Raw genomic sequence first — 24,870 nt, forward strand, 5'->3', positions numbered from 1 at the left:
CTTCTCGGCGCCCCCTTCTGGCCCTGTCCATCTCTCTCCTCTCGGGCGCCCCCTCCAGGCTCCTCCTCCCGCTGCATGTCCCTCAGATCTCTCCTCAGATCTCTCCCCTCAGATCTCTCACTGCCCCCTTTAAGGAGCCCCCTTCACTCCCTAACGAGGGCGCCCCCCTCAAAGGCCCTCGCCTTCCCCGCACACCGCCCCCTTGTCCAGTGCGCGCGCAGACCCACCTCAGCCACTTTATCCGCACGCTGCTCTCGGGCGCCCCCTGCAGGTGCCCCTGCATCTCCGTCTCTCGTCAGCTCCTCTGCCCGCCAGTCGGGCGCCCCCTCCAGGCTCACCTCCAGGCACCCTCCAATGCTATCCGCGGCTCACCCTGGCTCCGCCCTTAGGCCCCCTTGGCTCCCTCGCGCGCCTGCGCACTAACGCCTAGCCCCCTAGCGAGCTTATCCAGCAGGCATCGGCGGCAGCGCCCGCTGCTGAGGCGCGAGGTGAGTCCACGCAGGACCTGCGGGCCGGGGCCGGGCCACGCCTCCCGCGGTGAGGGCTCCGGGGGGCGCGTGGGCAGCCGTCGGGGGGCGGACCCGGTTCTGCAAGGGGTGCCTGTGGGGCCTCAGGCCCGCCGTCACCGGCCGGTGTGGACCGAAGGCCACGGGCCCTCAAGCCGCCTCGGCGCGGTCATTGCAGAAGGTGAAGCGGTGCCCCTGGGGAGAGCCGCACCCGGGCCTAGGAATGTGCATTTTCCAAAGGCCTCTCTGGGCCCAGGAGCATGCACGTCCCAGAAGCTGCTCGGCCCCAAGCGGTGTGGTTCTGGAATCCTTGGGCCGGGTCCCCACGGTCTGCACCCCGACTTGATCTGCCGCCCCGACCCCGGGGGTCCCGCTAAGACGCTCGATCTCCCCCGCAGATCCAGACAGAATGGCGGTCACCGAGGTCCCCGCCCCTCCCGAACAATTCACCAAAATCAAAGAGCTGGAGGTGGTGGCCGAGAAGGCCCAGGAGTGCCCGAGCCCCGAGGCCGCGGAGCCCCCGTCGCCCCCCGGGGCGCTGCAGCCACGGGTGCCACAGGTAGAGCAGGAGCCCCAGCCCCCGGCGGCGGCGGGGGCGGCGGAGGAGAGCGAGAAGCACACGCTGACGCTGCAGACGGTGCCCGCCGACGCCGTGCAGGTGCAGGGCACGAGCTGGCTGCCCGTCCAGCACCAAGAGGAGGTGCAGGTGGTGCTGTCGCAGGCGGGCGGCGCGCTGACCCCGCTGCTGTGGTGGCAGTCTCCGCTGGGCGAGGGGCCCCCCGCGAGCACGCCCCAGTGCGTGGCCATCGGCGTCCAGGACGAGGTGTACTCGCTGCAGGAGATGGAGGTGGTGCGCTTCGAGGTGCTGGAGGAGGGCGCGACCGTGGCCATAGAGGACAGCTGGCTGGCTGGGAGCCTGGTGAAGGTAGCCCGGGTTATTGAACCAGGGGGAGAAAGGGAAGGGGGAAAGAAACACCATTCTTTCTTGTTTGTTTGTTTGTTTTTGACGTTTCCGTTTGCCATTATCTACTCAGAGTTCTCTGCATTTGTAAATTACACTTTAAGAAGAAGAGAAAGAGGGGAAAAAAAAAAACACACACACACACACAAGCACACCTTCCCTGAAGCCTTTAGGTGACTTTTAAAGGGGTTTTAAAAGCTACCCTGTTTGTTTAGACTCTTAAGAAGTCCATTGGGTTTTTTGTTTTGTCTAGTTTTTTAAAGTCTGATGTTTAATAGGCCAAATCCGTAGCCTTTGGGGTGCCATTAGCTGACTTCCTTCCACCCGATTTGTCTTCCATTTCGAAGGGCTTGGGGCAAAGTTGACTTGGATGATCACCCAACAGCCTTGTCCTGCTTCAAAGCCTCCCTTTTTGGTTTTATTAGCCCGAGAGAGGCCAAGAGCAGGCCCAGCTGCTGCCCGGAGGGGGGATCCCTGCGCAAAGCGGAGAGCAGCTCCTTGTGGTGGAGACCAGGCCCCAGGAGGAAGGGCAGGAAGAGATCATGCTGACCATCGCCAACATGCTGGTGGAGGAGGCGGGAGAGAGCCCTTCATCCAGCGAAGCTGTGGCTGCGAAAGCCAGCAAACAGCAGAAGAAGACAAAGGGTAGGCTGACTCTTCCTGCGTAAACGTTCGCACCACACTGGCCGACAACTTTTTCTTTCTGGGAAGGAGAGCCTTGCGAGCTTCTGGGTGGTTTCTAAGAATAGAGCTGTTTTCACTCAAGGTTCTAGAGACCACAAGTTCAAACGCAAGGTGTGGACAGAGCCACTCGCGGTCTCTTAAGAGGCTCTGGGGAAAGATCCTTCTTCGTGGATCCCAGCGTCTGGGGGCTGCCAGCAACCCTCGGCGTTCCTTGCATTGTGCCCGCATCCCTCTGCTCTCTACCCCATCGCCACATGGCCTCGTGGGTGTCTCCTCATGTCCCCACTCTGGTCCTCCTGCTAACGAGATTCTGAATGAAATGACTTCAGTTCCAAATACTGTCACAGTGATAGGTTCTGGGGACGTGGGGATTTGGGGCCAAGGGACAATTCAGTACAGGACAGGGAGGGTCATTGCCGTTTCCGTGATGGGCTTTCACTGTTGTTGACGCTGTTAGGGCCCGTGATGTTGACCCCACTGTCGGACGAGAACACCCCATGAGATTTCCTGGGCTGCAATCTTTCCAGAAGCAGGTCTCCTGGTCTTCCCTCCTACAGAGCTCAGTGTTTGCTCTGCAGGGGTAGCTCAGGAAATGGGAGACATTTCCAACTACTCCTGTGCATGGGGAATCAAGCCCCAAAGGGTTTTGCGTTTTGCGCACTGGTGTTTTGGAAGGTGCAATAAGGATGCTTCCGAAAAACACAGGACACGCAATAGAACACCAAGCCCTGGTCTCCACTCTCGTTTCCCCACTTCCTGGGGACGGGCGGGTGGGCGGACGTGGGAGAGGAAAGAAATGAGGACTGGAGAGGACCGTATGAGGCGTCAAAAAGTCGTGGTGAGGCTTCTGGGTCAACACTTCTGTGCATTTTGCCCAAATAAGAAGTGCTTGCCTACGTCTCTGTGACCTGTGGTGGCTGTGGACAAGTTGTCTCGGGAATACACTTGTCTTAAGTCTCTTTAGGGGGCCTTACCAAAAAAATCCAGTCAAAACTGGCTTCTGAGGATCTGCCAGGTCCATTCAATCCAAGGCAGAGAGGGCAGTTCAGAAAGTGACTATTTGGGGATTCCAAAGGGGTCGTCTTGATAAATGTTCCCCACAGGCGCAGGATGATCACAGGGACTTTGCAGAAGAAGTGTTGAGGAAATTGCAAACTGCATTAGTGAGGGGAAAGACCAGGGAATTCGTGCTGAGGAATTTAAGACTATATATGTCTAGTTTATCACAACATACTCGTTCCTGGGCAGTAGCATGGTTGTCCTATGGGAATTTCGTTCGGAAACCATACTCTATCCACCTACAGCCCTGATCTTGCCCCTTCAGACTTCTTTTTGTTCCCCAAATGCAAGGAGGATTTCAGAGGAACCTAATTGGGTCCCGGGGGTGCCATAGCTTCCACTTTGATGTGGTGCCCATGGAAGAGTGCAGAGCTCCTGGGGGGAAAGAGAGGGAGGAGCCAGCCCCTTCAGAAGTGCACGGGCCTAGATGGAGGGTGTGTCAGGAAACGACAGTCTCACACTTTGATATTTATGTTTCATAAAGGCTTCTACGACTTTTAGAGCAGCGCTTTTCCTCGGTATGTGGAATCCCCGGGTGGCCCAAGCAGTGGACGTGCTAGCTTGCTCCCTGAAGTTAGAGATTCAAGGTCACCCAGAATGTACCACAGGAGAAAACCCTGGTGATCTACTTGCCCCAAATCAGCCACTGGAACCCCTGTGAAGCACCGTTGCTCAGCGACACGCATGGGGCTGTGTCCTGGTTTTGGGGAGCCCTGGCAGCGACAAGGGCTTCGGGCTGGCCAGGCAGTGATTCCGTCTGCAGGGGCAACAGGGAGCTGCCACCAGGGAAGTCCCCATTTTAGGAGGCGCAAGAAGGCAGCCTTGAAGAAGGGAGGTCATATCACCGCCGGGTGTGCAGCTCCAGAGGGCTTTGGAGAGATTGACTGTGTCCAGAGCCTCCTGGTGGGTGGGTGGGTGGGTGGGGAGAGTAGGTCCAGTCAGGTTAGGAAGGACTTTGATGTCATTCAACCAAAACCAAACTCATTGCCGGCTCTGGTTACCGTATAAAAACTCCATAGGATTTTCTTGCCTTGAGTCTTCCCCCAGTTTTCCTTCCCAGAAGCCTCTGAGTGGGTTGGGAACATTTTTTACATGATTTCAGATGTGACTGCTGTGGTGGTGCCGTTCGGGTGGTTCCGACTCAGCGACCTTTAATGTACAGCCGAATGGAATACCACCGGTCCTGCGCCATCCTCCCCCGGTTGCTCCTCTGTTTGAGCCAATCGTTGCAGCCACTGTGTCCGTCCATCTAGTTGAGCACCTTGGTCTTTTTCACTGCTGCTGTGCCTTACCGAGCATGATGCCCTTCTTCGGGGACTGGTCTCTCCTGGCAACCTGGCCCAAAGTCCCCTGATCCTTGCCTCTAAGGAGCACTCTGGTCGTAATCCTCCCAAGACAGATTTGCTGTGGTGGACTAGCTGGTCCAGAGCAGTTTCCCTTCAGACAGTGAAAACCACCAAGCATTTGAGTCTTCCTTTGTTAACTGACTTCCAGTATTCTCTTCTCTGAGCTGCCTGTTCAAGTCTTTCGCCCATTTTTTAAAAAATCAGACTGTTGGTCTTTTCTTAGCACTTTGTAAAAGTTCATCACAAAATCTGTGTGTTCTTTTCTTAACCTGTTTTGGTGGCAAATCTCTTACCCTGGTGTGGCTTCCCCCCTTTAACTCTTTATGGTGTTCTCTGATTTTTTTTAATTTTAACTTTCACTTTTTAAGTAGTGGAATTTTGCAATATGTTCGGCTTTGGCTTTTCTTTTAAAATCTTGTCTAGGAAGTCTACAAACCTATGTTGCAATTGTCTTCCAAAGGCTGTAAAGTCTTGCCTTTTGCCTATCCCGCCTGGACAAGCGGAGTTTGGGTGAGCAACTGTAGTTAACACTATAGTCCGTTAGGATGGTCCATGCGTGTCTCTTCTTTCTCCATCGCTCTTGCCCAAAGGTGGTCAGTTGTGTTGTCACCTTGGAGACTGTTCATTGCCGACCAGTGGATTCACGGGTGGGCAGAGGAGAACTGATCGGTAGGGTTTTCTCTGCAGTGACCTTTTGAAAGCAGACCAGGCCTTTCGGTCGAGGAGCCTCTGGGTGGGTACTGATGATCAACTTTGCAACTGGTAGCTGAGTCCTTAACCAACTGTCTCTCTCTTCTAGTCTCTGCAAGGACATTCAGCGTCTACTTCATTGGCGCCTGGGCATAGCTCTTCTTTCCGTTCACGTTGAGTTCCAAGCTGCTGGTCTTTGTCTAATTCTTGGGCGGGGCACTGACTTGGCCCATTCATTTTCTGCCCTTTCTTCATCTCTAATATACGTGTGCAAAGCTCGAGAACCAAAAAGCCAAACTCACTGCTGTCAAGTCGATGCTGACGCTTAGCAACCCTGGAGGGCAGGGTAGAACTGCCCCTGTGGGTTTTCAAGACTACCTCTTTACAGGAGTGGAAAGCCACATCTTTCTCCTGAGGAGCAGTTGGTGGTTTTGAACTACTGACCTTGAGGTCGGTTAGCAGCTCAACTCTTAACCACGACACACCACCAGGGCTCCGATAAGCACGATATGGTCCGGGATTTACAACGTCTATGTTGGGGGGAGTCACAATTCAATCCGTACCACCGCTCGCGAAGAGTTTGTTGAGTTTAGTCCACTTATAAATAGAATGTTGTTGACTAGCCCACATGGCACAGCACTGAAGCGCTCAGCCGTGGACCCAGTGGCAGTGCAACCCCATCAGCCGTTCCCCAGAGGAGAGACGCCAACTGAGAAACCCTGCGGGGGCCACGCCACTCTGTTCTGAAGAGGCCCTGTGGGTCAGAATCGGCTCCACGGCCACCGGCGTTTACCTTCCTGCCGTGCTGAGCTCCGGTATTAGACTGGCAGGATTCTCACAGGGTGGGAATTGAATCTGAACAAATTCCCCCAAAGACGAGTTTGCTTGCTCGATTGCTTATTTTCACCCCTCCTCATGGTGCCCCTCCCCAGTAGGAGCAAAGCAAACCTTCCACTGTGACACCTGCACCTTCGCCTCCTCTCGAGTCTCCAGCTTTAAGCGGCACATGAAAATTCACACCAGCGAGAAACCCCATGGGTGCCACCTCTGCGTGAAAGCCTTCCGCACTGTCACGCTGCTGCGGAACCACGTCAACACCCACACAGGTGACACGCTGGGCCTGTGGGTGGGTCTCCTTCCAAGGACCCCGGGCGGAACCCAGACCCCCTTCCTCCTGCAGGACCAGACTCGATCATACTCACAGCTTTTGTTGTGTCTCCTCCTTAAGCCAGCCTGCAGAGGTCGGAGTACCACGACGGCCTTCCCCAGGGTGCAGGCAGTGAGTGCTGGGCAGGCGGGCCGTCCACAGCACGTCGGAAGAAAGACCTGGACATCCACTTCCCAGATCAATAACCAGCCACTGGGCTTCACAGTCCCTGACGCTTATTGTTGAAAGAGCCTCTTCCTGATTTTTAAAGCATTTCGAGGCTTTGTGTAGAAGAGCCTGGTGGAACCGTGGTTAAGCACTCGGCTGCTAACGGAAAGGTCGGCAGTTCGACCACACCCCGCCGCCTGGCTGGAGGAACACGAGGCATCTGCTTCTGTAACATGACAGCCACGGGGCAGTCCTTCTCTGCCCCAGAGGGCCACTGTGGGTCAGTGCAGGCACGCCATCAGTGGGTACGGCAGGCTGAGTGTCATTGATAAACTCCCAGGAAATCGCGGGAGGACCCCTGGTGGCATCGTGGTTGCACAGTGGGTTGCTAAGCTCAAAGTCCACGGTTCGAAACCAACAGCTGCTCCATGGGAGGAAGCAGAGGCTTTCTACTCCGGTAAAGGATCATAGTCTCGGGAACTCACAAAAGCAGCTCTACCCTGCCCTGTAGGGTTACAGCGAGTTGGACTGGAGCCGGGGCAGTGAGCCTGCTTTGTTTGAGGAGATGGCGGGGAACAGAGAGCACTGCGTTTCACTTGGCTCGCTCTGGTCTTTCTAGGAACCAGACCTTTTAAGTGTGAGGACTGCGACATGGCGTTTGTCACCAGCGGAGAACTCGTGCGACACAGGCGCTACAAGCATACGCACGAGAAGCCCTTCAAGTGTTCCGCGTGCAAGTACGCCAGCGTGGAAGTAAGTCCTCCCGCCCCAGCCCGTGCGCCGACCAGTGGGCAGGGCGGGGGAGCCAGTCGCGCAACGCCCCGCCGAGCGTCACTTCCGATTCATCTTGGCCTGGAGACAGGGTGGCGCTGCACATGTGGGCTTCCAAAGGAGCCCTGGTGGTTACACGGGAGTCTGGTCCCAAATGACCAGCCGCGCCCAGGGAGAAAGACAGGCTTTCTACTCCCATAAGCAGTTACAGCAGCAAGTTGAGTGCAGGTCCCGAGGCCGTAACCTCTTAGTTGGCCGCCCAGCGCTTAATCCATCGTGACACCAGGTTCTACAAACTCAAACTCTTAACCCCCAGAGCCTGGGATGCACGAGTTTTCCATGAAAGACGTTATTCACGCAGAATCGGTGCAGGGAGTACGACACGGTCTGTTTCCTACATTTCCAACGGGAACTCACTCGGGTTTCCCGTGTTCCTTGAGGAGCAGTCGGCGAGGGCACTGCACACAAGGCCGGGAAGTGCCCGTCGAAACAGCTTGAGCTCCACCCTGGTGGGGAGTCCTGCCTCGGTGAGCTTGGTTTGAGTTTCACCTCGAACTAGATGCGCTGACCCAGCCCCCCTCCCAGCCACCCCACACCTCAGTTCACGTGCTCAGATGCAAAGCACCTCGCCGAAAACCCAAGCAGAACCTCTGAGCCTCCGAATGCCAAAGAGACCACCCTGTCACGGGCTGTGTCATTTCACTGGATTGGGGGGTTAGCCAGGAGCCCTGGTGGCACAGGGGTTATGGATTCAGCTACTGACTGGAAAGGCAGAGGTTCGAATCCCCCAGCCGCTCCACAGAGGAGGTGTGGTCGTCTGCTCTTGTAAAGAACAAGAAAGGAAGGAAGGAAGGAAAGAAGGAAGGAAGGAAGGAAGGAAGGAAGGAAGGAAAAAAGAAAGAAAGAAAGAAAGAAAGAAAGAAAGAAAGAAAGAAAGAAAGAAAGAAAGAAAGAAATCCAACAAACCAAACGCACGGCCTTGGAGCTGAGTTTGACGCGACAGAACAGGACAGGCCTGGCCCGTGGGGTTCCACATTGTGACAGGAGCAGGGGCCTGATCTTTCTCCTGAGAGGACACCTGGGGAATCCTTTGGGGGCAATTCCAAGCTGCCCTTGAGGGTCACAAGATGAGTCAGAATTGCTTTGTCAGCAGAGGATAAGGAATGAGCAGGACCTTTCAGAAAAGCAGTGATGGCCGCGCCCTGCCATGTGCTCTTCCGCGTCTTTTCTCCCCCTTCCGCTGCAAGGGCGCCGCCGGGTCGCAGGAAGCCCAGTTGGAAAGGGATGGCCACTGCCCTGGAGTGGGACAGAGGTAAGGGGACGGCTTGAGTTTAAAAACAGATGATGCAACCCGGTTTCATAAAGGGGAGAATTTCACCCACGGAGTCAGACTCACGTTTCAAGAAAAAAAAAATTCGGCTGTTGCTTTTTTAAAACAAAAATATTTCTCATTTGAGCTAAAGGTTGTGACTGGGTTCAGAGAACGCAAAAAAAGAGGGTTAAAACACAAAGCTGCCTTAGAATCCGAAGCCTCAGATGGCCTCCGGGCTGGGATCCAGCCGGCACGGAACACAACCTTTCCAGTCCAGCTGACACCCGCTTCCAAGGTGTCTGCCCCTGAAAATCCCATGAGGCAGGTGACACCTGTGGGGCCGACATGAACTGGCCTGGACTCCCAGCACCTGATTGAGAAAGCACACAGTGCCTGTGCTTGGTGACAGGGTGGCTCTCCAACCCCTGTGTGGCGTCAGGGAAGCCGGTCAGGGTAGGGACAGTGGACCTGTCACAGTGACTGCTTCACGTGGCGTCCCCCACCGAGGAGCCCGGTGGCACAGTACTGGTACGTCCCACTGGTAACAGAGAGGTCGGAGGCTCAAACCAGGGCTTTGAGCTGGAGATGGGAGAGCGGAGCTGCCTGGACTCTCAAGTCTGGGAGACGCGGAGTGCTCGCCAGCACGGGCGAATGGGAGAGGGCTGAAGGCCTGGGGCGAGAGACGGTGCAAGAGGAGGCCGAGTGAGCCCTCCCAGGAGCCTGGTGTCTGACTCTGCTCCAACCCCAGAGTCCAGAGTTGGTGGCGCCATGCCGCTGCCCTCCTTCTCTTGGATGGAGATTGCGTTCCTAGCAGGACTGTGACCCTTCCCATTTCCCCTTCCCGTGATCGCTTTCAATTTAAAATTTCAGATCTGTCCAGGTGTCCTCTCCTCGGCCATGACCGAACCAGCAAGAACCAGTTTAAAGCAAACAGTTCAAATACCTGGTTCGAACCCACCAGCTGCTCCTCACCAGAAAGATGAGGCGGTCGGCTTCCAGAAAGATCTGTAGCCTTGGAAACCCCGGGGAGGCTGTCCTGAGTCAGAATCAACTCCAAGGTCGTGGGTATGAGGGAGGCTGGCTTTGCAAAGGTGGAGCACTTCACTGCGAACCCCAAGGTTGGCGGTTCAACCCCAGCCAGCGGCTCTGTGTAAGGAAAGGCCTGGCTCCGTGAAGGTGGAAGCCTAAGAAGCCCCAGGGGGCAGCTCGGCGCTGCCACAATGGGGCGCTGTGCGTTAGAATCCATTCAAGAGCAAGGAGCTGACTGCCTTCACGGTACTTACGCAAAAACTTTTGGCCTCCACGCCTCCCTCTGTGCTGGGGCGGCTACTTGGCACCTACTGAACGTTTGCTGCCTTCCAGGAAAACCCCAAACACTTCAACCGAGTCAATACTGACTCGCAGTGACCCTACAGGGTAGACCTGTCCCTGTGGGTCTCCAAGACTGTAAATCTTTACAAGAACAGACAGCCTCATCTCTCTCCCTCGGGGAGGTTGGTGGTTTCAAACTGCCAGCTTTGCCGTCAGCAGCCCAATGCATAACCACTGTGCCACCGGGGCTCCTTAGAACTGGGAGGAAACTCACACCGTGATTTCCCTCTGTGAAATGAGGCCGAGGAGGACCCCGCTCAAAGCTGCCACTCACTCGGCCCCAAAGGAGTGTGAACCCCTGGGACTCAACTCATCGCCGCCTGCCCAGACAGAAGATGGGAAGAAAGGGCTTGTGGCGTGGCTTCTGACCAGACACATCACGGTGGGCCCTTTTGAGCCGTGCGTGTGGTGCTGGGTTTCCTAAGGCCTTTCTCTCTTCCCCAGGCCAGCAAGCTGAAGCGCCACATGCGCTCCCACACCGGGGAACGCCCTTTCCAGTGCTCCCAGTGCAGCTACGCCAGCAGGGACACCCACAAGCTGAAGCGCCACATGAGGACACACTCCGGTCAGTGGGCTGGCGGAGCAGCCCCGGGGGGCTCACCTGGTTCTGTGGGTCCCTGACCCTTGTGCAAAGGAGTCCAGGGGCTGTAGCGGGTTGTGTGTAGGACTGCTAACCACAGCATTGGCGGTTCAAACCCACCAGCCGCTCTGAGGGAGAAAGACGAGGCTCTCTGCTACTGTCAACATGTATCGCCTCGGGCACCCACGGGGCAGTTCTACTCTGTCCTGTAGGATCGCCGTGAGTCGGAATCGACTCGGTGGCAGGAGCCTGAGAAGTTTGTACAGGGAGCTTTGGTGGTACGGCGGTTGAGCACTCCACATGCAACAGAAGGTCACCGGTTCAAACCCACCAGCTGGTCCTTGGAAGAAAGACGCACCAGTCTGCTTCTGGTACAGACGGGGACCCTATGGGGCAGTTCTACCCTGCGCTGTGGGGTCGACGCGACGGCTGTGGGCCTGCATCCCTGCAGTGCAAGCCAGAGCCTTCTCCTGAAGGGACCTGTAGCCTCCAGGGCAGAGGTTCCCATACGGATTTGGCCGGTGGCCCCCCTCCCCCCAATAATGAAAAACATTAGTAGTACAGCCAGAAACCCAGAGTCAAGTGTGGGTCCAGCACCCTCCAGGAGTGGTGTCGCCCCCTTTGGGAAACGGTGTTAGTAAGGTCACACATGGTGCGGGGAGGGAGAGACACTGTGGAGGCGCCTGTGGCCTGGAGCCTTCTACCAAGTGGACTTCAGATGCAGGAGGACAGGGCTGGAGGCACCCTGGCCATGAAGGACCAGCTGCTCTGGCCCCCGCCCCTTTGTCCTGGCTTGTCTCCCTGGAGACCCTGAGGTCACGTGTGTTGTGTGTCACAGGTGAGAAGCCCTACGAGTGCCCCATCTGCCACACGTGCTTCACGCAGAGTGGCACCATGAAGACCCACGTCCAGCAGAGGCACAGCAAGGACGTGCCCAAGCACCACTGTCCCCACTGCACCGCCGTCATCGCCAGGAAAAGCGACCTGCGTGAGTGACATTACCGTCGAGCCTGTGCTGGTGCCAGGCGTCCCCTGTGGGTCACAGTGCCCCTGGGCTCCATGGGGTCTCAGCAGCTGACTCTCAGGATGAGGCAGCTGCACTTCCCGCCTCTGGCTTTCAATGTTGGGCATGTTAGTACCACCCAGGGACAAGCCAGGAGCCACTGAGTCATTTCCAACCCACAGTGACCTTGCGGGCGTCAGTATGGAAGAAGACCGCCAGGCCTTTCTTCCAAAATGCCCCTGAGTGGACTCAACACTCCACCCTTTCGGTTGGGACCACCCAGGGACCCCAAGCCAAGTGCTCTCCTGCTGACTCTCATACTTGGCAGGTTCACGCTCCGAGCCTTCCTTTAGCGGCACCAGGTGGCGCTGGCCTTGCTTTCTGGGCAGCAGCTGGGCTCTGGGACCTGGGAGGTTTTCTTCTTGTGGTCCTGTGGCACCATCTGGTGGCGATGCTGTGCCAGTGCCCAGACATAAGTTCCCGTGGACCTTTGAGTGAAGGGGGCCTTCTGTGGCTATTACTTTATCACACGGGGCATATTTTAAAAATAATATTCCATTGTGCTTTCAGTAACTGTTGACATTGAAGTCCAGCCTCCCCATCAGCCATTTATCCACCAGTTAGTTGTTCAGTGTCACTAGACATTTCAACCGAAAATCCAAATGCTGTCACGGGGTTCATGCTGACTCTCGGTGACCTCTGAGACAGGGTAGAGGAGCCCCGATGGGTTTCTGAGATTGTAACTCTCTGTGGGAGTAGACAGCCTCCACTTTCTCCTTTGAAGCAGCTGGTGGTTTCGAACTACTGACCTGTGGTGAGCAACTCACTTGTAACTTCACTGTACCGCCAGGCCTCCCGACAGTCTTCATACTGTGGAAACATGGTCAGGATTCCACTCTGGTTGTTCCATTTCCCTGACTTAGTGTCTCTGCCCTCGACTGTTCATATATTTTGAAAAGTAATTGATCATTTGGTCTCACGTAGGTGTTTGTTTTCCTCCGAGTGCAGTGTTTATAGGGGATAGCCATCATTTTTTTTCCTTTCGCCCATCTGTTATTAGCCTCAGGGTGACCTCCGGGGCTTGTTTCAGATACAGGTTTGAAGAGCACACCAGGGCAACAGTCTTCTGGGGGCCTCAACTACTCAGAGAGATCTGTTTTTTGTTGGTTGGTTTCTTTTGTAGGAATTTGAAGTTTGGTTCCACATTTTTCTCCATTCTAGTACGGCCTGTGTACTATAGCCCTGGTCAGAACAATCGGTGGTGGAAGCTGGAGAAGGCCCTGGCCTCAGACATCAGTAGTGTCAAGGCTGGGGAGCGGGGACTGTGCCTAACGGGAATTCTGCCTTCTTAAGCGCGAGGTGCTCTGCGGCCCCCACAGGTGTGCACCTGCGCAACCTGCACACGTACAAAGCGACAGAGATGCTGTGCCGCCTCTGCCCTGCCGTCTTCCACGAGCGCTACGCCCTCCTCCAGCACCAGGAGACCCACAAGAAGGAGAAGCGGCATCGACGTCGCAGTTACATCCGCAAGCAGGTACCGGGCCCCGGCGACTTGGGGGTGCAACAGGACGTGATGGGGTGAGGAAGAAGTGGGGGTGGGGTTGGGTGGGATTCTCCGTCCCTGTGAGAATCTTTAATGGCTCCTGGCTGGGGCAGATAGTCAACACGCCGGGGTGCACTGCGCACAGGCCGGAGGGAGGGGTGCCTGGGGGATCTATTTCCAGAAACATCAGCCATTGAAAGTCATTGGAGGTTAGGGGTCACTGTCCACACACAGGGTCCTCACGATTTGGGGTCAGCTGTCAGGTGGGTTTGGCTGGATGGGCATATCACGACAGCCCCTCTGAGAAGCTGGAACACAAGTCATGGGCCACGGCTCAGAGGAGCAGGTCTGGATGGGGCTCTAAGACCCCGAAGGTTCCTAGGGCCCATCCTGGTGTCGGGTCCGAATCAGCTGGACAGAACAAACAACAACAAAACAACCAGGACTGAGCAGGAGTCTCTGGGTGATGCAAATAGCTGAGCCCTGGACGATTGGCCAAAGGCTCGATGGCTCAAGCCCACCCAGCAGCCCGGCTCCAGGAAGGCCTGGGGATCCAGCTTGGGAACCCTGCAGTTCCAAACCACCCTGTGCTCTGCCGGAGAAAGATGGAGCTTTCTACTCCCATAAAGGGTTCCGGTCTCGAAAACCCAAAGGGGCAGTTCTGCCCAGTCCTGCAGGGTCGTTAGGAGTCGGTGTTGACCTGGCAGTGAGCCTGGTGTTTATTTTTTCGGTTTGTCGAGGAAGTATGAAAGTCTTAGAAAGACTTGGCTGGGCATCCTCGCCTAGGGAAGGGAAGGGGGAAATGTGTTATGCACTTGGTAATGCCTGATACTAGGAAATCCTTTAAATAGATCAACTGTGTTCTCCCAGCCCCCGCCTCCGCCGCGTCACATGAGAGTTCCCTGTGTCCCCACACTGGCGAGAACCCGTCTGCCCTCCTTTCTTGTCATAAACACGGCTGGCTACAGGAACTTCTAAACACACACCTCGAGAAACACTGATTCCAAGTTCATCCCGACTGTGTCCACACGCCCCAGGGCGGCAAAGGCTGCTCCCCGTGGTCGGTGCCTTTGAGGGGCAGTGGCAGCATTCCCACCAGCGCCCCTCAGACCCAGCCCCCGCCAGTTTGTGTGGGGGTGCGAGCCGCTGTGTGTCTGTGATGCTGACGGCCTCACAGCAGTGCTTCTAGACTGAGCTGGGGCGGGGAGAGCAGCCTGCCCATCCACTTCTGAAACCCCACTGGTGAGAGTCTTACACATCCTGGCGGTCCGGTCCTGTGGTGCATGTCGTCTCCACCAGTCAAGGCTCGACCCCCCCCAGTGGTGGCCAGTTGCCTAAGCCGACTAAAGTCATCCCGATCCTTCCTAGAGAGATCCTCCGTCTCAGCTCAGGGTCACACCCGGCGACCCAGACCCTCCTTCGGAAACTTGTGAGGACCTGCAGAAGCCACGGCCACAGTTTAGGGAGGGGCTTCTTTGTTTTGAAGGTGAGATCCCCTGTGAAAGGGTGGTCTCCCTCACCGAGGCAGGACAGCCCCACACACGGCATCTGGAGAATCTTCCTGGGCCTCCTCAGACCTCCCCAAACCCCATGCAGAGCACTTCTGGGTGGAGGGCAGCCTTCAGGCATGCCGATGAAGCAGACTGAGGCAACTTCCCGGACAGCCGTCCTAGAGGTTCCTAAAATACTGCTTTCAGTGCAGTGCTAAGAAATGGGTCGACTCAAAGTTTACTTTTTTAAGTGTTGTCTTATTAGTGACTGAGGGGCTGCAGTCACCTGAAGGCTTGACCGGGGCTGGAGGAGGCGGCGAGATGGCAGCTCCCGCCCAGGGCTGTTGGCAGGAGGCCTCTGTCCCTTGTCCTGGAGACCACTTCCTAGGACAGCTTGCTTGAGTGTCCGCCCAGCACGGGGGCAACTTCCTCCGGAGCGGTGATCTGAGAGAGAGTAAGGAGGAAGCCATCGGACCTCCAGGGCCCAGTCTTGACAGCGACACACTGTTCTTCTTTGTATTAGAATCGAGTCCCTAAGTCTAGTCCCCACTCGGGGCAGACAGTGACGGGAAGAGCGCAAAGAAGCTGCGGGCCTCTTAGAACTACCCTAGCCGGGCAGATCGGTGTCTGCACCAGGGGCTCGGTCCGATGTGAGGAAACGGTGCTCCCGCTGTGGAAAACAGTGTTGTGGCTCCTGGGCGTAGATCCGAGAGAACTAGGAGCTGTGACCCAAACATACATGTGCACGCAACCTTTGAGCGGCACTGGTCACAAAAGCAAACAGGTGAAGTAACGTAGCTGCCCATTATCAGAAGGCTGGATCCACAGGGGTGGGTGCAGGCGGCAGACTACTGTGCTCCTCTGTGTGGAAACCCACCCTTGGTTTGATAACGGGGGTCTCCTGCTCTTGGGTTGGACTTGTTCCACTCAGCAAATGTCCTCAGCTTCCTGCACGCTGAGACCCTTCCTGGATTCATCAGTATTCGTCATCGTGCTGAGGATGTTTGCCTTCTTTATACGGAGTCGTAATATTGCAACCCTTGATCTTCATCAGCAAGTGCTTCACGTCCTCTTCACTGTTGGCAAGCCAGGTTGTGTTACCTGCATAGCGCAGGTTGTTAATAACCTTCCTCCGAGGCTCCTGATGCGGCATTCTTCTTCATATAGGCCGGCTTCTCCCATGGCTTGCTCAGCATGGAGACTGAACCAGGAAAAGTGAGAGGATACAACCCTGATACGCACCTTTCCTGACTTAAAACCATACCCTTGTTCTAGTCACACAGCTGCCTCTGGATGCAGGTCCAGGTCCCGCATGGGCACAGGGCTGCGACCTGGGGTTCTCCTTCTTCTCGAGGCTGTCCCCAGTTTGTTAGGGTCCACATGGTCCAATGCCTTGGCAGAGTCGACGAGATCCAAGTAAACGCCTTTCTGGTGTTCTCTGCTTTGAGCCAGATGCACCTGACGTCATTCCACCTTCTCTTCTGAATCCAGCTCGAATTTCTGGCAGTTCCCTTTTGATGTACGACCTGCAACCAAGGCCATGTAAGCAGGGTGTGTCATGTGCACATGACAGGTTGTTAATAGCCTTCCTCCGACACCGAGTAGTACGGGGATCTCAAAAGTGTGTGAGCAGCCACCTAACAGGCAACCATCGGTTTCTTCCCCGTTGAAGCAAAGGAGGATGAAGAAAGCCCAAGAATACAATCAGCCCCGAAGACTGATGGCCCACTTGACCACAGCCTGCTCCACCCCGAGACCAGAGAACTAGATGGTGCCCAGCCAGCTCTCACGACAGGCCACTCCGACCAAGACCAGAAGAGAAAGTCCTGGTTAGAGCTTATTTATTTATTCATGTAGAACAAGAACAACAAGATCTGACCAGCTAGTCTGAAAGAAACCAGAGGACCCCCGAGTCTGTGCCCTGAGACTGAAGAGGCCCAGAGGCCACCTTTTAGACAAATAATAGAGAAGATTGTAGAACAAACAGCTATTAAAAACAAAAACCAGGAAAAAAAAAAAAACATCTCAACGGCCATCAAGTCAGTTACAACTCACGGGGACCCTACAGGACAGGGTAGAACTGCCCCTGTGGGATTCCGAGACGATAGCTCATTAGGGAGCAGACAGCCTCATCTTCCTCCTACGGAGCACCTAGTCAGGAGCTGCTGACCCTGCGGTTAGCAGCCTGACACGTAAGCCCCTGTGTTCCCAGGGCTTCCACAGTCAACTCTACCAAGGTCCGAAGGGCAGCATTTGTCCCACTGGAGAGGAGCAGGCAGTGAAGGCCAGGGAAACCAGAAGAGTGGGAAAAGGGACCCAGGCTGCTACTGTGTGTGTGTGTGTTGTGTGTGTAAGGGTATGTATGTGTGTGTGTGTGTATATATGTGGTGTCTGCAGTCCACATCTGGAACAAAGTGTGTGTGGTTTATTGATTCAAGAGTTATGATTTATAATTTTCTCCTAAATACAATAAAATATTTTAAACCTTTTGTTTCTTAATGGGCAAAAATACCTGAATTGACATGACTCCAAAGACCTACAACTGAGCGATAAACACGGGGAAAGGTGCTCAGGACCACTCGTCATTAGCCACTGGTGGCTCTGATCAAAAACACACCCTGGCAAGTGTTGGCAAGGATGTGGGCGAGTGGAAACCGTCACATACGGTTGGTGGCCCAGCCACGGGCACAGGCGGTGGGCAACCACTCCTGGTCCTTCCCCAGAAGGCAGAACGTAGAGCTGCCGTGTGACCCAACGCCCTGCTCAGCACGTGGGTCCCCAGAGAATGAGTATGAACGACCACGGCAGCCTTGGTCACGACGGCGCACAATGGGGACAAGCCATGGGCTGCATACATGCAGCGAGGTGTCAGGAGTGATGAGGGCCGTGACTCAGCCATCAAAGGGCATGACCCCAGCCACCACATGGACCTGGGAGACGTGGTGCCCAAGTCGGCCAGACACCAAGGCCTCCGTGCGAACTGACCAAGGGGACAAAGCAGACCCGTGGTAGCCAAGGGTCAGGGTTGGGTGGGGGTCCGTGGGGAGTTGCTGGTTGCTATCAGGTCAATTCTAACTCAAGCCAAGCCCCGGTGCGCCCCAGAGCAGACCTGCCGGGTTCCCAGCACTCCTCCTGACGGGAGCAGGTGCCCAGGCCTTGCCCCAGGGAGTCACCCGCCGAGTTTGAACTGCCAGCCATTCCCTTAGCCTTGACTCCTGCGCCCCTCCACCCCCCGGGGCTCCTCATTCCAGTGTCTCGGCCACTGCGTGGAGCCCCCATGTGGGCCGAGAACAGACTGCGCACCCACAGGGTTTGTAGGTGGCTAGTCTTTTAAAAGGGGGTCACCAGGCCTTTCTTCTGAGGCATCTCTGAGTGGGTACGAACCTCCAGCCCGTGGGTGGTGAGCAGTAGTTTAACTGTTGGCACCTCCAAGGGCTGCTGAGAATGGTGATTCAGGTGTTCTAGAAAGTTCCGTGGTGTGTTCTACAGAGCCCCGAGGGGCACACTGGTCTTTGGGCTCTCATGGTGGGTGAGCTGTGTGCTTCCCGGGCTTGACTGCGGCACTCCCTTGGGGTGACACCTTTCTTGTTGTGTGTCCTCTCTCTCCATGTGCTGTCCTGGCAGAATGACACACGCAGACACTCGGAGCAGTGTGAGTCGGGGCAGGACCAGCCAGCCGCCTCATCTGGAAAAGGAAGAAGAAAGAAAAAGAGAAAGCCAACCGGCCAGAAGGCAGCAGGAAAGCAAGATGGTACCTCTCTCTCTGTCTCTCTGTCTCCGTCTTGCTCTCTCCCGGCCTGTGGATTCCTGGGGTGTCCCTGGGTTCTCCCTGAGAGGCTCCAGGCTCCGCAGCCAGCTCGGCTTCTCCCTCCCTCTCTCGGTGGGCAGGTCCATGCAGCACGTCCATCCTGGTGAGGGGGCTGAGGTGGGGACAGTGAGTGACCTAGCTCCCATGGCGGCAGCAGGACTGGGGTGGGCTTCTGGGTCTCCAGGAAAACGTACACACACACACACACACACAGCCTCTGCTCTGCAAACTCTCCAGTCTCTCTCTCTCTCTCTCTCTCTCTCTCTCTCTCTCTCTCTCTCTCTCTCTCTCTCTCTCTCTCTCTCTCTCTCACACACACACACACACACACACATACACACACACACACACACACACACACACAGAGCCTCGCAAACTCTCCAGTCAGCTGGTGGAGAGGGGCCGGCACACAGGCATTGTCAACTCAGACCGGCCATAGCAAGGGAGGATTTCCGAGGCTGGGGATCGCTAGGGGTCAGCAGATAGCCTCGGCTTCCTCCTGAGGAGCAGCAGGTGGGTTTGACTCCCAGTGGCTGGTAGGTAGCCTCTCTGATGAATGGTCACACCTGAGACAGACCCAGAGAGCTACTCAGCCCCACCCCCCGACGGGCAACAAGACCACAGCTGCCCCTTAGAGGCTGCTTGGAAGCCCCTCTCCAGGCCCTTCAGCCGCAGCATTTGAGCACAGACCGTGTGCACCGCCCAGGGGGTACCCAGGAGAGGGGCGTGCTCCTGGGCCCACCTCCCTTTTGTCAGACTGGCGGCTTGATGTGTGTGCTTGAGGGGCATTCGGAGTGGCCAGTGTCGTCCTCACTGCCTAGGCCAGCCCCACCCCGGGCTTCAGGAACTGTTGGTGAGAAAGCCAGCCACACAGGCCCACAGGGAGTGTCTGCCTGCGGCCCAACCACCACCACTGGAAGGCCAGCATTTCCAGGACTTGCCTCCTGCCCAGCGGCCCAATGCTTAGCAGCCTTGCCACCTGGCTCCTGTCAGAACAGGCGCCCTCACCTGTCGAGGGCAGGAAGGTGGTTCCCCAGGTGCTTGCTGCTTATGGCCGGTGGTGGGAGAGCCTGTCTGCTAACCTATGGGTCAGCCATCAGAGCCCTGGAGTCTCTGGGGGAGGAAAGGCCTGGCTGCCGGCCTTGCTGTACAGATGCGCAGCCTTGGGGCCCCAGGGAGCCGCTCCTCCATCCTGTCTTGAATGTCACTGAGAGTTTGGTTTGGGATTGGGCTTGGTTTCTGGGCAGTGCCTGTTTCTTGGCCTGCTGGGAGCCAGAAAGAAGGCCGCCAAGAGGCCCTGGGCAGCAGCTCTGCCCTGTCACCCGGGGGCCGCGCGTGAGTCAGGCTTGGTTATCTGGGTCTGTCTCAGGGAGGGACTTCATCAGTGTGCTAACCCAGCACCAACCCTTCCCACAGAGAGACAGCCGCTGGGAGTGTGCTCACCCCGTCCCCGCAGCTAGTAGTGGCTGCTGGGAGTGAGCATCCTAACCCAGCTCCCCAGCACGCAGCTCCTGGGCATGTGCTAAACCAGCTTACACACACACACACACATGCTAAACCAGCTTACACGCACACACACACCTGGGAGGGGGCAAACCTGGGAGTGTGCTTACCCCGTCCCATCTCCCCACCCCCACCCAGAGGGAACAGTCAAGCAGGAGGCAGTACTGGAGGAGAGAGACCCATGCCCGGGCGAGACGGCCCCTGTGAAATCCAGCGGAGACGAAGACTCCAAGGGGGACAGCCCGGTGTGACGGACACGGACCGAGAAGGGTAGTGCCCGTCCCCGAGCATGTTCTCAATGTTCCGCCGGGGGACGGGCGGCCTCGCACTTCCCAAAATTGAAAGTAGCACTTAGAATTGTTTGCCTTTTTTCTGACTAGATTTTCCACGGAGTTCGGCCGTGGTTTCGGTCTCTGTGAGGGAAGGAGTTGTAGTTTGAGGAGAATCAGCGCTGTCAGCAGCAATACAGGGTCATCTTAAGGCACTGCGGAGGGTCGCTGGGCTAAGCATGGGGCTGCGAACGACGAGATTCACGGTTCAAACCCACCGCCTGGTCCTCTGGAGATGAGACCGTCAGCTCATCTGCAGAGCGTCTGGGAGATGGAGTCTCTGAAGCTGCGCGGCAGGTCTCCTCTGTCCTAGAGGGTCCTGTGAGTCGGAATCGACCTGATGGCAACAGGCTTGGCTTGGTTTTGGTTACAGACCATCTGGTGTCCCTAGGTTTATGCTTGGCCGCTAACCGGAAGGTTGGCAGTTCAAACCCAGGGGCACTGTGGAAGAATGGCCTGGCCACCTGCTCCTGTAAAAATGACAGCTAAGAACCCCTGCCTCCGGGCGTCGGAACAGACGAAGGGCCGCAGATCTGACGAGAGGGCTGCTTTCACAGTCACTGCTTCAGCGGAGAGTCGAGGCTGGGCGAGTTTCCGTTGAATTGCCCATACCCGCGAGATGCCCATTATTTTTATGATTTCCGATGTAAAAGATGAATTTTGATACCCTTTTTTACACCCATGAATTTCCCACACCACTTCCCATGACCACGACACCTTCGATGCGTCCTGCACAGTGGAAGCGAGTGAAGGAGGAGAAGAACACCTGAGATCAGGCAGTAGCACAGGAGCGGGACATCCTGTTCCCACCGAGGGCGCCGCAGGCAGGGCCACACCCGGAATTCCTGGTTCCGTTAGGGGTCTCCGCCCATCACATCGTTTGGCAGCTATGAAATTGCCCCCGCTGTGTTCTACCGTGATTGTCAGTAGCACCATTTGTAACCCTTTGGTTTTGCTAAGACCAGTCTGCTTATGTAGCTTTAAGTAATGGCAGGGCCAGCCAAAACACAAACATTTGCTGATGAATTGCTTCCTTGTCCGGAATCTGAACATTTTCAGAGTGCCCTGTAATGAGTCTGTGCCCGATTGTGGAGGTTGCCTGGCCTCTGGCTGCCGGTCAGAACGCCCTGGTGGCATGGTGGATTAAGCATGGGCCCGCCACCCCAAATGCCAACAGTGTGGACCTGCCCAGGGATCTGAGTGAGAGAGAAGGAGAGAGGAAGCCCTAGAGACCCCAGGGGGCAGTTCTGCTGTGAGTCACACCACCACCACCCCAGCACATAACACCAGCAGACTGTGACCTGCCCCTGAGCACTTCAAGTTCCACACTTTACTCTGGTCTCCGCTGAGTAAGTGCTTTTGACGTATCTGAACTTCCCATGTCGTGAAGCCATGGATAGGATCAAACTGAAATAATTAAAACTTTGGCCTCTATGCACACCCCAAATTCGGAAGCAACCCAGTATCCCCCAGATTCGGAATCAGCCCCATATGAGGCCGACCCCTACAAGTAAGTTCCCAGCTGGAAGGTTCTCTGTGTACCGGTAAATTCATGGAATTCCAGACCATCTGCGCTCTGTGATGGGCTGTCTTTGTGACTATGAATTTCTGTGATTGGATTTTATGTTGTGACTGTTAGCGGTGTTTTGCATCTCTCAATAAAATGGCACGCTTTCCCGTTCACTGTCTCTGCCCTGGGTGACAGCTGGGAGGTCCCCTGTGCGTCACTGGTGGGAGTTGTTCGTCTTTGCTGGAAAGCAAGGGTGCTTCTTGGAGCACCCGCAGAGAAAGTCGATCTGATTTTGCTGTCTTCCCAGCGCATCTCTTGCTTTACTCAAATGTTCACCCTGAACATGGGCAGATTCGCGATCGGCACCATCCAGCTTTGGTGTAGCCTTTGGTTGATGGCTTTGCCTGCTCCAAGGAAGATGATCAGAAACCTCACTGAGAGCCCAGTCATAAACCTCGTCATGTGCACGTCACCAGACACTCATCACAAACAGACGTGCTCTGCACACGTCACCTGGCCAAGGTGCACTATGGAACAAAATGCAGGTACCCACTGGTGGCTTGGTGTGTGTGTGTGTGTGTGTGTGTGTGTGTGTGTGTGTGTGTGTAACAGTTTTATTGACATATAATTCATGTATTATTCAATAATTCAACCACCTCAGGAAGAGTTGTACAAGCATCGCCAGTCAGCTTTAGGACAGTTTCCTTGTTTTCGTTCTCAGCATGAGTAGCTCCCCATTTCCCCCAACCCCCCCTGCAGGCCCCAAAGGAGCCACTCGTGCAGTTCTCACTCCATAAATGCGCCTATCCTGGACTTCATAGATATGAAAAGGTAGCAAAAAGCTAATAAGAATAAAAATAATCATCAGACCGATAAAAACTGCAATCGGAAAGAAAGCAGAAAATATTAAAAGCAAGAACACATTTTAAAGAGATCAAAGGGGAGATCAAATGATAGGCGTCCCCGAGCTGCCCTGCACTCCGCGTGATAGCAAGGCAACTCATCCCTGGTCAGAGGGCGTTCACTGGCGGCTTACCCTACCGGTATTCCCCCTTCATCTGTTCTTTAAGCGGAAACGACTTTAAAGGGGGTCAAAAGGGAGATCAAAGGATAGTGTATTACATTTTAAACAAACTACGCCTGCCACGGTCGACTTTACAGTGCTTTCTGTCTGACCACAAGACGGTTCCCATCCCTCGGCTAGGTTTTGAATCCAGGTATTAGTTCTCCAACACGTGGGCCGAAGGTCGAGCTCATCACTCCCTGCGGCAGCCAAGTGCCTTTGAGCCTGGGTGGCGAGCGCATTGTGAGACCAACGGCCATACCTTGAAGGCGGGCAGCTCCAACTCACTGGGCCCAAAGTCCTGGGGTCACACCGACAATAGCCACCGGGAACGTCGGGGCCGTGAGTGTGTGACTGAGCCACACGGTGAGGAGGGTGAGAATGGCCACCGATGTCCCTGAACTGTACCTGTGGAAACCGCCAGGCTCGTGAAGGATCAGAAACAACAGCTTCTAATTACAAGATCAGGAAAGAAATGATAAAGAAGATTAGATCTGAGAAAACCCTATCATGGGTCGCATGGGGCATGAGGTCGCTGGGGACAGTCCCGCCTCACTGCCATCAGGTCCCCCGCGGCTCACAGCAGGGTGCGGAACAGGATAGAACTGCCCGGTGAGGGTCTGAGGCGGCCATGTAATTTGGGGAGTAGGACTGAAAGCAGACACAAGACTCCCCACAAGAGGGCAGCCCCGCCTTGGGAGCCGGCCGCCTTTCTCTGTTGAAGACTGCTCTAACCAGACAACCAAGGGGTGGCACCACCTTGGCTTGGCAAGGTCTTCAGCCAACGGTAAACAGGGAGTGGTTTGCCTTGGCTGGTAACCAGAGGGTGCCTGCTAGGGAAGGGAGAGGGTCTTTGCAAAACCTGGACGGTCCCAACAGTCCACCAGCTGGAACTTCAGAACGCTGGACCGGTGATCTCCCCTTGGGCTTCACACAGGTTTGAGGCCCAGCAGGAAATCATTCTGGAATGCGCCCCCCATCTCCACCCTCCACCCCCGCCGCCCACTTGCAGCGTCTCCGCTTCAGAGGCCAGTGTTTAAGTTACTCTGGTGGCTGACAACCGTTTTGCTATATAAACCCAGGAGCTAGTCGGTGGCATGCCAACGGCCCTGCTATTGTTTGAGATCAGTCATTGAGAAAGTTCTGGATACTATAAGCGGAGGAGGCTTGTGGGACGGGGACCATTTATCGTATCGTGTTTGACAGTCCCTTTTGAAGATGGCGAGGACTGGCTTTCTGGACGTTCACTGGCACCGAACCGCAGTTGCCGGGACAACGGGTTCTGTTGTTTGGTGGATTTCTTTTTTCCCCTTGTCATCTGCACTCATCTGAATGAATAACCCCCATGAATGTATTCTTTGAGGTGTCCTTTGGCTCGTTGTGTCCGTGTTAGGAAGACTCAATGGTGTGTACCTGCACCATCGAGTGACATTGGGGCTTCAAGTCGGGCGAGCAGAGCTGCCCCCTCCTCCAGGCACGTCCCCCCACTCCCTGCCTGCCCAGTTTCCTACCTCTGCCTTCCAGGTGCTGCTGGCAGCTGGACTGCGCACAGACTGACCTTGCTTGCAGGCTTTGTAACTGTCTCGAAAGAATAAACCAAACCAAACGCACCAGCACTGAGCCGATATCGACTCAAGGCAGCTCTCAAGGACAGGGTAGAAGTGCCCCTGTTGAGCTCCCGAGACGAACTCTTTAGGGGAGTAGAAAGCCCTGTCTTTCCCCCCTCAGAGTGGCTGATGGCTTCAAACTGATGAACTATGGATCGAAGTCCTTGAACATCCTTGGGGCAGTTCTGCTTGGCCCCAGGAGGAGTAGCCATGAGTCAGGGTTCAAAGGCCGTGGCTTTGGTTTGGAAACTTGATGAAAGTAGTGCTTAGCTACTGTTGCGCCTCATCGATTATGAACAGGCAAGCTGCCGGTACTCACACGTGATCAATGAAAGCCTCAGAGCAGTTCGCTGGCCCAATATTGGTGATTCTCAACACTTCCCCATCCTCTTATTGCTGTTAAGGTGGTCTGGTGGCAC

General features: G+C 55.7%; 1 protein-coding gene across 1 annotated transcript in view; it reads left to right on the forward strand.

The window, feature by feature from the left end:
• Positions 1-915: 915 nt before the first annotated feature.
• Positions 916-24,870, forward strand: part of CTCFL (CCCTC-binding factor like) — a 58,066-nt gene continuing 34,111 nt past the window's right edge. The window contains exons 1-7 of the mRNA XM_075527690.1: positions 916-1,431; positions 1,893-2,112; positions 6,182-6,352; positions 7,181-7,314; positions 10,460-10,580; positions 11,434-11,583; positions 12,978-13,176. Of these exons, the coding sequence (XP_075383805.1) occupies positions 916-1,431; positions 1,893-2,112; positions 6,182-6,352; positions 7,181-7,314; positions 10,460-10,580; positions 11,434-11,583; positions 12,978-13,176 (1,511 nt within the window). The remainder of the gene's footprint in view (positions 1,432-1,892; positions 2,113-6,181; positions 6,353-7,180; positions 7,315-10,459; positions 10,581-11,433; positions 11,584-12,977; positions 13,177-24,870) is intronic.

Source organism: Tenrec ecaudatus, chromosome 12 (assembly GCF_050624435.1).
Source record: "Tenrec ecaudatus isolate mTenEca1 chromosome 12, mTenEca1.hap1, whole genome shotgun sequence".
Taxonomy (NCBI): Eukaryota; Metazoa; Chordata; class Mammalia; order Afrosoricida; family Tenrecidae; genus Tenrec; species Tenrec ecaudatus.